Genomic DNA, 12,340 nt, shown 5'->3' on the forward strand with positions numbered 1-12,340 from the left:
TTTCCTACCTAAACGAGGACAACAACAACAACAAAGCTTACCCTTAGCTCTTTTCAAATCTTTCCATGGACTATTACTTCTTGCTAATGCGTTTGTCATCTAACTCCTAATATCCCTCCAGCAACTGTTCTTCCAAAACCTGATTTAAATTTCTGTACCTTTACGCACCCCCAAGTTTGGAGTCGGGGAGGGAAAAAAGACTGAGGGGAAGGGAAGGAGGAGAGGCACCCTCCCCCACCCCTTCTCGTCCCCCTTCCCCGCCTCTCCCCACTACCGCCCCAGGAAAGGAGCATCCCGCAGCACCGTGAGGGAGTGGACCCACGGTCTGGGCTCAGGCGCCAGCCACCCGGAGCCCAGTGCTGGGCGGACCGAGCGGGGGCGGTGCGGAGCACCGGGCTCCCCTATGAGGAGCTGTCCGGGTGTTGATTCGGGTTCCAACATCCGCCGAGTGGGAGTCTGCGGTTGCAGTTGGATTTGGATTTGCATTTTTAAGGAGCGGCTGTGGGGGAGGAGGCGGCTAGACGCAAGCATCGCCGGCAGCAGCCGAGGGGACTGTATCTCCAGCTTCAGCTCTGGGAAGACTGGCTACGGTTTGGTAGGGTGTCTCGGAGCTGGATGGAGTGAAGCGGCCTTCTCCGCGGGGGTGGGTGGGAAGGGGTCAGCGGTGCTGAGGTGAGATAGGCAAGAAGCCACAGTGGGCGTCTGCGAATTTGGGATTCGATTGGAAGAGACCGCTTACTCAGGGGAAATGGATTCCGTACCACGGCTGATAAGCCTTTTCACTTTGCTGTTCTCCAGCTTGTGGCATCCAGGATTAACAGCGACAAATTGTAAGTATCAATCAGGAGCTGAGGATGGGTAAGTGAGGTGGGAAACGTTAGCATTTGGAGAGACAAGCGTGTTCAATTGTGTCTGCACTGAGCATATGAAAAGGAAAAAGATGCTGGTTAGCGCGGTTCCATCACTCCAACCATCCCCAAACTTAGCAGAGATCCAATGATACAGCCTCCCTGGATTTTCTGCCCTCTCTCCAATCTCAAAGTTCAGGGGACATGGGAGGTGTCTTTTCCCTAAGCCTCCCGCTAGCTCCGCGTTCCGTGTCTGTGTGATTTCAGACAGGGCTTTTCCCTTGAAGGCCCCTGGTTAAGATTGTCTGCGCCGCCTGGGGCTGAGCTCCAGGGATAGAGATTCTCCCAACCACCACTCTGGGTGACCGCAGCTCATCTCTGAATGCTGCTGCCTAGGGTTTGCAGTATATCCAGTGCCTCACAATACAGGGGTCTCAGCTTTCTGCTAGGCAAAAGGTTCCAGTTGGGGTATCTTGCAATCAATAGGTATGGGTTTAACAGAATTGGGAGTTTTGGCCTAAGAGTCATAGTCCAGTGTAGCCAAACCACAAGATCAATGGCTGTCCCTGCTACATGGGGAAGAGCTTTGATGCACACCTCACTTCTGATGTGTTTGTGCCAAATCAGTGTGCACTAAGTGTATACTCTGTTTTCCAAGCTCTAACCTCGGCAACTGCAGAGTATTTAATTTAATAAGCAGGAAGGCTGGACACCTGGGGATCCACCACCTGCACTGTGTATTTAAAGAACTCAGTTCGTAAAACTTGAATAAATCTCTAGAACCATCGGAGGTTTAAGTTAAATTGCTCAGCTGCCCCTCTAAGGCAGAGAAAGGGAAATTTTCCAGCGCTCGGAACTCCTAAATGAGAAAAAATGCAATTAAGCCGTCTGTAAGACGGTTTACCAGGGTCCCTCAAGTTTCTGGGCTTGCTCCACTATCTGCTAACTCCCTGAAACTTAAGAAATATTTAATCATAATGGTACATTTTAATACTATTTGTTTTAATCTGAACAAAAATTACTAAAGGTAGTAGTAAGACAACGCACCTCTGTGAGTCCCTCTGCTTCACTCCTTACCTTCTTAGTTCTGAGAAGGCCTTGAGTAAGATACTCAACCCAGAGTTACTCTTCAAGAGAAGAGATTTAGACAATTGCTATTTACTGAAAATTGTCTAAAGCAGAACTAATGTTTCTCTCTGATTGGGGATTACAGAGATTCAGAATCTACAGTTAGTGATAATGACTTATAAGGATTTTATTAAAGTTTGAATTCTAAAGCTGTTCTGAAGAGGTCAACCTCTCTAAAAGGGAGGATCCTAAGGCCCTTTGATTAGAAATTATTTCAGAAAACAGGTAAGGACAGGTTAGAATCTGATTTTTCTTTTCCTCTCCCTCCTCTCTGACCTATCCCTGCTTCTCTTCACCTTTTTCCTTCTCTTAAGTGAAATTGTCCCCATGGTACTTTGGGGGGGGGGAGACAAACAACAATAACAACAACAAGAAGAAAAACATCTAAGTCCTCTAGTGAGTGGAAATTAGGCATGGTGCTGAGGTAGTCTCTCTACCTCCTGTAACAACACTAGAGGTCAGTAAAGTCCTAATGATGCTAAGGTGTGGCAGAGAAAGGCAGTTTTCCTTTAGCACACTTACCTATGTAAAAATACTGAATATTCTGAAGATATACAAAGATGGAAGGAGGAATAAGGGTAAATAGAACATACTCTGTAGAAATAGGATTTGGGATTTCTTATGTAGTACATTTTCTTAAGAGCAAGGAAAAATATAAATTGTTGAATGACATTTTTCTGTAAATTAATTGAATTACGTTAATATGTTATAATAATGCTTATAAAATCTCTATGGTATGGATTTAAGGCTCATGCTTATCATAACTGATGTAGCAATAAAGCTGATTCTGAAATTTAAAATGAAACTTTGTGATAATGAACTTTCTAATATTCCATCACTGACAGTTTAACTTCCTTATTTCCAATCAGTCTTTCAATTGCATGCATCTTGTTTGCTAAATATTTTGGGGTCAATGTTCTTAAAAATAATAGTAAATGTTTTTCTTATGCCAAAAATATATTCATTCAATGAACAATTATCTAGCATCAAAAAATTGCTTCTGAACTCAGTGGGTTTTGATATTCTTTAGAACCTGTGATCTAGAACCTCTAAGGAAAAAGAAAAAAAAAGACATTTCACAAATCTTCTAGACATCTATGGTATACACTCTTCATCCATTAAATATAGGGCTTTGATTTCCCATCTGTTATAATCCATGAACATTCATATGTGTAAGTTGAAGAACAGTCCATTTGTACAAGTTTATAAATTATTTGGATAAATTTTTATTTCAAGTTTATTCTTAGTACATTTTGAAATAATATTTTATATCATTGTGACACTAGCTTTGAAAATAGATTGATTATTGGAGATGCTCCATGGCATCAGTATGCCTGTGAACTTTGTTCAAACAAAATGAACTTTTTAAAATTCTTCAAATAATTTGTTGTTGTTATTGTTGTGAATATGATGTGTGTGTGTGTGTGTGTGTGTGTGTGTGTTTAATTTTCTCATAATCTTACAAAAACTTGGACATTTATCTGCAGGGAAAAATGAATGATTACCCAACTGTAGATTTTAAACATTACTAATTAAACATTAAAATAAAGTCAGGTTAGAAGGACAGTTACAGTATAGATATTATCAACTTTTGCAGAAAATACAATTACCAACCAGTAATAAAATTCTGTAAACTCTTCCATTCCAGATTTTTCAGGGTATTAAATAGCTATAACACTTTCTTTGGATTTACCCTGAGAGAATTAATTAATTTCAAATTAAGATATGATAAACCAGTGTTAAATGAAAGATGCTTTTATATGTAATAATAAATTCCTTCAACACAAGCAGAAACAATGTGACTTAATTGTTTTTTTAAATATTTTATTTATTTATTTTTAGAGAGAGGGGGAGGGAAGAAGAGTGGGAGAGAAACATCAATGTGTGGTTGCCTCTCATGTATCTCCTACTGGGGACCTGGCCTGCAACCCAGGCATGTGCCCTGACTGGGAATCGAACCAGTCACCCTTTGTTTCACAGGCCTGCGCTCAATCCACTGAGCCACACCAGCCAGGGCTGGTGACTTGATTGTTGATTAAAGTGAAACCAGGAGTTTGAAGTCCTGTGGAGTTCTAGTCCTACTTATGCTGTAGCTAAGATGTCACATCCCATTGGGTTATGCAACCTTTTTGTGTTCACATGATTGGGTATAAAATAGCAAATGAGATGTGTCTACTCCCATGCTGAACAACTGCTTAATATTTTACTGAGAATATTCATCAATAACAGCTATGCTTAAAGAACATTGTAATGGAGAACTTTCATTCAGAAGATAAGAGGAATGCACAGGACACTAATAGGGTAATTATTCACTTTATTGTTTTTTAACAATAATCAGATGTTATGTGATTATAAAGAGCCTTATTTTTACCAGTGAGTCAGTTCAAATATCTATTTTTCATTACATATTAGGTTCATACAGATAATAGACTTGAGAGAGAAATAAAACAAACAAGCAAAACTCTTCATTCTAGTCCTTTCCTTACAGAACTTTATCCGAAATATACAAGGATGCCATTATATTCACAAATATTTTCAAATAAAGAGATACACTATAGGTTCAGCTATCTGTAGTTTATGCACAAACCCAATCAATGGTAGTATTATATAGATAAACAAAGATCAGACTGATATCTTTCAACAGGAAAGTGTTAGTGGTTTATGTTTTGTGGTATATGTAGTCAGCAGATGTAAAGGAAGTATATAATATTTATTTAGGAAAGTCCTAAAATTTTTCCCATGGTTGAATATGCTTGATTTTGTCAATCCATCCTATGAATTCTCTTTTATTTCTCTTTGGTTCACAGGTCTGCACTCAATCCACTGAGCTACACCAGCCAGCTCTTTCATTTCTCTTAACATATTTCCCCTTTCTTCCCAACCCTCTGCCAAATCAGATTCCTGTTTCTACTATGTAACATGTAAAGGAAAAACTAGACTAATAATTTTCACACAAGCGTGCAGAATTATGAAAAACTTTGTTTCTATAAGAATAAGCTCCCCCCTTATTCTCAATCTAATGGAAAAATATTCTTTAAATTGCAAGTTTTCATTTTTCCATGCCTCTCTTGTCCTTGCCTGTTTTTTTTTTTTTTTTAGTGGTATCCAGTTTTCTTTACTACATTCTTTATTTTTCCATGCCACATTTTACAAAAGAAAGTAATGTGATATTGTTTGGGATGTTTCTAAAAACCTTTAGTAGGTGATCCAAACCCTTTTGTCTTATATGTCAGAAATCTGCTGAAATATGTATTTTATGCATGAGCTAATTATTCTTGTTATGTAAGAAAGTAGGGAAGGAGTCTAGTTATCTGAAAGGCCAGAATAGTCATTCACTCAGTAGTGCATTATTTTGAAACTTTTGAGTACTTATTTAGAGCCAATAATGACATTTTTAATTCATAAGAAAGCTGTCTTCATTCATCAAAGCTCTGACACTGTCTGGCTGGTATCCTTTTAAAAGTTATGACTTATCTTAATGTTATTGGTGTATTAAGTAAAGGACTTGGATCAGGTGATTATTAAGGACCTATTTCATCATAATGTATTTTTATTTTTAACTGCTGATGTTGCCTATTGGTCACTCCATTTGAATACTTCTGGGATGATTGTACTAAAAATTGTTAAGCAATTTTATTTATAAGAACAACAACATAATAAGGTTTTAATTCCTACTAACTGCTGCACATTTTGTGTCTCTCACTTCATATGCTAAATCCACATAATTTGTGAAGGCCACACTACTAAGTAGACTTTATTAAATTCAATTTACAGATGAGTAAATTTAAAGTTAATAGAAGATAATAATTTTTCTAGGACCATAATGCTAAATGAAATAAATCAATATCTGGAACTATATCTACTTATCTCCAAAAATCACACTCTTTGCAAAATATGAAATTAATTCATATGAACTTAGGATCTATGTGAGCAACTGTGGGAAGTTGCCTTGTAATTCCCATGATTAGTCTTTATAGCTCTGTCCTTAGCAAAGGCCATGGAGCTTACTGTTTCCACCAGAGTAAAGTCCTAAGTCATACCTTTGAAAACCACCAAATATTTGGAAACCACCAAACATTTGGAATCAATGATCAAAGATAAGAATTTCACATGTGACATATATCAGAGGCCTTTTTTAAAGTTTCCATAAAGACTTGATAAGAAAAGGGCATAGTCTTGATAAAGACTTGTGACCACAAACACACACACACACAGCAATACCATGAAAGGTACTCCTATTGGTATCATGTCTTGTCAGTTTATAGATGTCAAAGCAAACATATTAATTAAATAGCAAGTATAATAGTCTCCTTTTCCAAGTACAAGGCTAGTCCTGATCTGGCACTGCCTAATACTAAATTACATCTTGACTACTCCTTCCTCATCCCTTAATTTGTAACTTTATGGAATGCCTTCACACTCAACAAACAAACCATATTTTCTCATATCTCCTGGCACCATTTATTATTATATTGTCTACTTAGTTTAGAATACCCTTTTCCATTTTTTATCTTCTCTTTCTTTGTCCCAACTCTTCGCACACACTCACACAGACACACAGACACACTTTTCCCAACTTGGGTTAGCTACCCTTATGTATTACTATTATCTTTCTATAGCACTTATAAACATTGTCTCCTTGATTAAATAGCAAGTTCCCTGATTATAATATTTTATTAGAATGTCTATATTCAATAACTAAATCTTTGGACAAAAGAATAGATGAAATAATACATGAATGGTCTGCAGCTAAGAATTTTTATTTCCAAGTTAAAATACTTCTGTGGTTTTATAGCTAGAATCTGTTTGAATTTATTTGTTTAATGTTTGTTTCTTAAACAAATATTACTTATTGCTTTTGAATATGCCTAGAAGTAATTAGCATGTGGGATGCTATGTGAAAGTGCAGACATTCAGGTTGTTCTGTTGGACACAAAAGCTGGTGAATGGGCCTGCACTCACCCATGCTGCATGTTTCCAGGACCTCGTTGCTGATGGTTCTACCTGTGTGTTAAGTGTTGGTTCCTAACCAAGAAAGTTGCTGCATCCCTCTCATTTCAATACAAAGTTTGAGCTAATTTTGTTAACTTGTTTTGTAGTCTTAATGAGTGTTTCCTACACAGCCTGTAGATTTACAAATATATACGAACTTGTCTTCATAGTGCAGGGTTCAGTATAAATGGAAAAGTTCAGATTGGATTTTAGTAATAAATCACTGGAAAGATCTTTTTTAGTCACAAACTTACAATATTACTCTGATAACATTACTGAGTCTCCAGTGTCATCTAATCAAACTGTGGCTGGGGAAAGATAAAAGTGTTACTGGGTTGTGTGTGTTACTCACTTGAAAAACTTTTTGAAGAAATGAGTCCCAACTAAAGGTTCTTTTTGCAAAACTCATTTTAAAATAATAAATCCAGAGAAATAAAGATGATGTAGAAGATATAGCCCATGACCTCAAGAAACTTTGAACCTGGGCAGCTAGAAAAATAAAATTTTGAATATGTCAAAGTGATAAATGGTATGGCAAAGGTAAACAATGTATAATACACAAAAGAAAACTTTAGAGTGACTGGGGCATCAAGGCAAGCTCTCTGGGAAAAATAAAAAGTAACTCAAGACTTAAAGTAATACTTCACTTTCACTAGCTGGAGAAATGCAAGGAGATTATTGTAGGTTTTCTGTGTGAAAGCTTGAGGTTGAGATGTGTAGGAGTAGCTCAGAGGCATTGGGATAGAATAAGAAACTACAGAGAAGCATGGGGTTCTTTCATTTTTACTGTTAAAGCTATGGAGAGTCATGGAAAGATTTTGTACATGTAATTAGATATACATAATCAGATTTCTGTTTTTAAAAATTTACTATGGAAAATAGACTAGAATGAGCCAAGACTAATAGTAAGAAAACCAGTTAAGAGATTATCACAATGACTTAGATAATAATTAATAAGGGCCTAAAGAAGGAAGTTTCATAATTGTGAAAGGTTACAAAGAATTAGAAACAAAATAATGGCCAAGTAAATTTAAAGAGTAGAAATACATGAGGTAGTATACTCACAGAAGGCACATATTTGTGGTTAAAATCTGTTCTACACCTGCTCCCATTGTTTTTGACATATGAAAGATATAGATGCTAGAAAAGGTGCTCTGTTCTCTGAAATGAAGTTTTTCTCTGGGAATACCAAATGACCTTGTTCTCGGTGCAATATATTTTTATATTTGTATGACACAATAGAGCATATACTGTATGTATTCAGCATCTTGATGAATCTTCTAGTCTGTGAACTATGCCATTTTTTGTCAGCAGAGTGAGAACTAGTCATTAAATGACATGTAATTAAACATTCACATCCCCATTTTCACTCACCCTCTGGTGGGGGTGAACAGGGAACAACTGTCCATGTTTGCTCAGTGGAAACAGAAACAAGGGGAATTGGGTGTGGTACATTGACTTGCTATCATTAGTGTTTGATTTGTCGGCATATATCCCATGTCTCTACATTTCTAATTGCTTTTGTGCATATTCTTGGGGGTTGATTAATGCCATCTGTTCACTGGATCAGCTGAATTGATTGAGTTTTAAAGGATGACACTAGTAATGTTGAAGATAGAAAGAAAGTAAAGGGAAATGCCAAAACACCACCCATGATGTATTTTATTTTTAACTATCTACTTTTGGAAGCAGAAATATTCCTCTGAAGACAGTCTAAGGAGATCTGCCCAACAGAGAGATGCTTGTAGGTGTTAGTTTACGCTATTGTTAACAGCATAGCACTATTGTTAATAGTGTTAATGTTGAGTTCCCTCCTTTCCTCCCATTCTTTTTCTTCCTCTCTCACATTTTTTCTTCCTCTCTTCCCTACTCCTCTCTGTCATGTGGCCATGTATTTTGGGTGTTACTACTGGCTTTTCTCTGAGCTCATGATTGTCATAAAATGTGAGAGCAGAGGAGAAAAAGACTGTTGAATCCAGTGCTGCCCTACGAAACTATGTGAGCACAACCACTAAATGTAAAGTCTCTCTAGAAAGCCTATTTTGAGGGCAGGACTGACAGGCATCTGCCACCCACTGGCACTTAGGAAAACCCACCTGATTATTACACCTCCCACCCATCTGTCCCCAAACAACTCTTCTGGTAACTCCATTAGTCCCCTGAAGCTGTAAAGCTTTTCCCCATAAAGCCATTTAGTTCATTGGAGTAAGCATTACAACACAGAGTCTCACTGGGAGGAAAAAATATGTGAATGTAAATCTATACTTAAGCATACTTGAATAAGAGAAATAGACCATTTGCAGAAGAGAAACTTATAGAATAGAGAGTACTAGGTATCTGAAAGAGGGGAAGAGAATGTTCTAAGTTAAGGAAGAACAAAGAATAGAGTGTTCAGCATGTCTAAGACAAGTGTTTCAGCTTCCTGATTTTGCCCTTCATATGTAATATACAGGGCTAACCCTCCATCTTACAAGGCTGAGAACACACCAGGTGGGCAATGAAAAGTGGTACAGAATGGTGAAAAGGGAATATGCCATGCATCTCTGGGTTTATTTAGTTCTCACTTGGAGACTATTTCCTATGTATACTGCTAGGGACTTTGTAAAGTTAGTGTAACTATGAGTCATTCTGTTTAAAATGCACATGATGTGAGCATTCAATAATCATACCTGTTATTATAATTACTAATGAAACTCAACATAGATTCTCTCAGTACTAATTAGGACAAAGACAGCTGCATTTCTATTCTCAGAGAAAGAAAGAATGGTCCACTTTCCCTTCACTTGGGTATTCAGAGAGCTGAGTGATTGCTGAGGCAAATAGAAACTTTTTCTTATTTTAACTCCTGTGTCAGAGGGACACTGGGCAGAACTGGTCTCCCTCTAATCAGGAAACACAACCATGCGGATTTCTCATTTGAGTACTGGGCTATATCAGGATATGACCACTGGGCCTTGGCCAGTGCACCTGCTTGCTTGAAACTCACAAAGGGAGCTTCCTAAGAAAGTGGAGAATAGAGCTTCACGTGAAAATGTAAGAAGATTATTGCCTCCAGAACCCTGAGCAGGTCCTGCAGGCGTCAACAGTATGGGGAGTTATCTGTGAATACACTCAGAGAAAATCAGTTACTCCAAACAAGGGTATGTGTGAAGTGCCCTCAGTGTCCTAAGCACTCCCATCTGTGGGAGACTCAGACAGATGGAGGTCAAATCAGAAGGTTTAGAGACCTGTATTCCCTCTGTGTGTACTACTGAAAGCATGCTAGGTATGAATAAATACTAGAAGGATTCCTCTAGTTAACCCAATTAACATTGGTTTAAAAATTAGGGGCTGGTACATTGATTAAGAAATTATAAATACTTATATCACCATTAAATTCCTCATTCATTCATTCATTCATTCATTTATTCATTCAAGTAGTGCATATTGTGCATGCACTTCCCTATACATTCACAAAAGTCTCATTGCAATCAATTGATGAGGAGAATTGGGATTGCTGACCACATAGCTCCAGAAACAACAAAAGAAAATAACATCCCTTCAAAACAAAGATATAGCAGTATGGCCTCTTCACTTTATTCTTGCTCAATTAATTAAGCACCTCTTTCCTTTCCTTAAGTCTTTTCTCTCTGCTTCTTTCACTTCATCATCTTTCCCTTGCTCCAATGTGCCTTCCTTCAAATGCTCTCTCCTTTCCTCCCCTCTTCTTTCTACTTTCTTTTTTACATCAGGTGTTATTGATTATGCTATTACTGTTGTTTTGATTTTCCCACTTTTCCCCACTCCACCTAGCAACTCAGACTTCCTCACACAATGTCCCCACCATTGTTCATGTCCCTGGGTCATGCGCATAAGTTCCTATTCCATTTCCTATACTGTACTTCACATCCCCATGGATATTCTGTAACTACCTATTTGCCCTTCTTTTTTTAAATTTTTTTATTGATTATGCTGTTACAGTTGTTCTATTCCCCCTTTCATTCCCCTACAGCCTACCCCCCCATCCCCACCATTACCCCCCCTTTAGTTTATGAGCATGTGTCTCAAGTCCTTTAGATTCTATATTTCCCATGCTATTCTTGCCCTCCCCCTATCTATTTTCTATCTACTGTCTATGCTACTTATTTTCTGTACCTTCTCCCCCCTTCTCCTCCTCCCACTCCCCTGTTGCTAACCCTCCTTGAGATCTTCATTTCTATGTTTCCACTCCTGATCTAGCTGTCCTTTAGTTTGCTTTCATTTTAGGTGTGGTTGTTAATAACTGTGAGTTTGTTGTCCTTTCACTGTTCATGTTTCTTTAACTTCTTTTTCTTAGATAAGTCCCTTTAACATTTCATATAATAAGGGCTTGGTGATGATGAACTCCTCGAATTTGATCTTATCTGAGAAGCACCTTATCTGTCCTTCCATTCTAAATGAAAGTTTTGCTGGATAGAGCAATCTTGGTTGTAGGTCTTTGGATTTCATGACTTGGAATACCTCTTTCCAGCCCCTTCTTGCCTGTAAGGTCTCTTTGGAGAAATCAGCTGACAGTCTGATGGGGACTCCTTTGTAGGTGACTGTCCCCTTATCTCTTGCTGCTTCTAGGATTCTCTCCTTCATTTTAATCTTGGCTAATGTAATTATGATGTGCCTTGGTGTGTTCCTTCTTGGGTCCAACTTCTTTGGGACTCTGTGAGCTTCCTGGATTTCCTGGAAGTCTATTTCCTTTGCCAGATTAGGGAAATTCTCCTTTATTATTTGTTCAAATAAGTTTTCCACTGGTGGCTGTGCCTTTCCCCCTTCTGGTACCCCTAGAATTTGGATGTTGGAACATTTAAAGATGTCCTGGAGGTTCCTAAGACTCTCCTCATTTCTTTGAATTCTTGCTTCTTGACTCTTTTCTGTTCGGCCATTATTTGCTTTCTTCTGGTCCACTCCATTGATTTGAGTCCCAGTTTCCTTTTCATTGCCATTGGTGTCCTGTGCAATTCCATTCATTTCAATTAGTTTCGCCTTCATATATTTGTCTAATTTGTCGGTATAATCAACCAGTTCTGTGAGGATCCTGATGACCAGTGTTTTAAACTGTGCATCTGAAAGTTTTGCTATTTCTTCATCACTTAGATCTATGGGCTCTGGGGCTTTGAGATCTTCTTGTGACATTTTTGGTCTGTTCTGGCCCTTTAAGTGTGAGAAGTGGCGCCTTGGACTCCCAGGTTGCTGGGATGTGAGGCTGTATGTGGGGGCATGGTCAGAGCGGGGAAATGGCGACCCCCTCTGCTGTTTTTCACAGCTGGGTGAGGATCAGTGCCTCAGGTGGTTCACCTAGGCCGGGCCACTCAGTGTCGCTGGGTTATGACGCTGTATGTGGAGGTGGGGTCAGAGCGGGG

At 38.4% G+C, this 12,340-nt stretch overlaps 1 protein-coding gene across 2 annotated transcripts in view; it reads left to right on the top strand.

Annotated features, from left to right (window-relative positions):
• Positions 1-715: 715 nt before the first annotated feature.
• CNTNAP5 (contactin associated protein family member 5) overlaps positions 716-12,340 on the top strand; it is a 1,122,001-nt gene continuing 1,110,376 nt past the window's right edge. For both annotated transcript variants that reach the window (XM_053670714.1, XM_053670716.1), the window contains exon 1: positions 716-830. In XM_053670714.1, the coding sequence (XP_053526689.1) occupies positions 749-830 (82 nt within the window). In that variant the 5' untranslated portion in view covers positions 716-748. The remainder of the gene's footprint in view (positions 831-12,340) is intronic.

Source organism: Artibeus jamaicensis, unplaced genomic scaffold (assembly GCF_021234435.1).
Source record: "Artibeus jamaicensis isolate MK-2021 breed Jamaican fruit bat unplaced genomic scaffold, CSHL_Jam_final contig_61, whole genome shotgun sequence".
Taxonomy (NCBI): domain Eukaryota; kingdom Metazoa; phylum Chordata; class Mammalia; order Chiroptera; family Phyllostomidae; genus Artibeus; species Artibeus jamaicensis.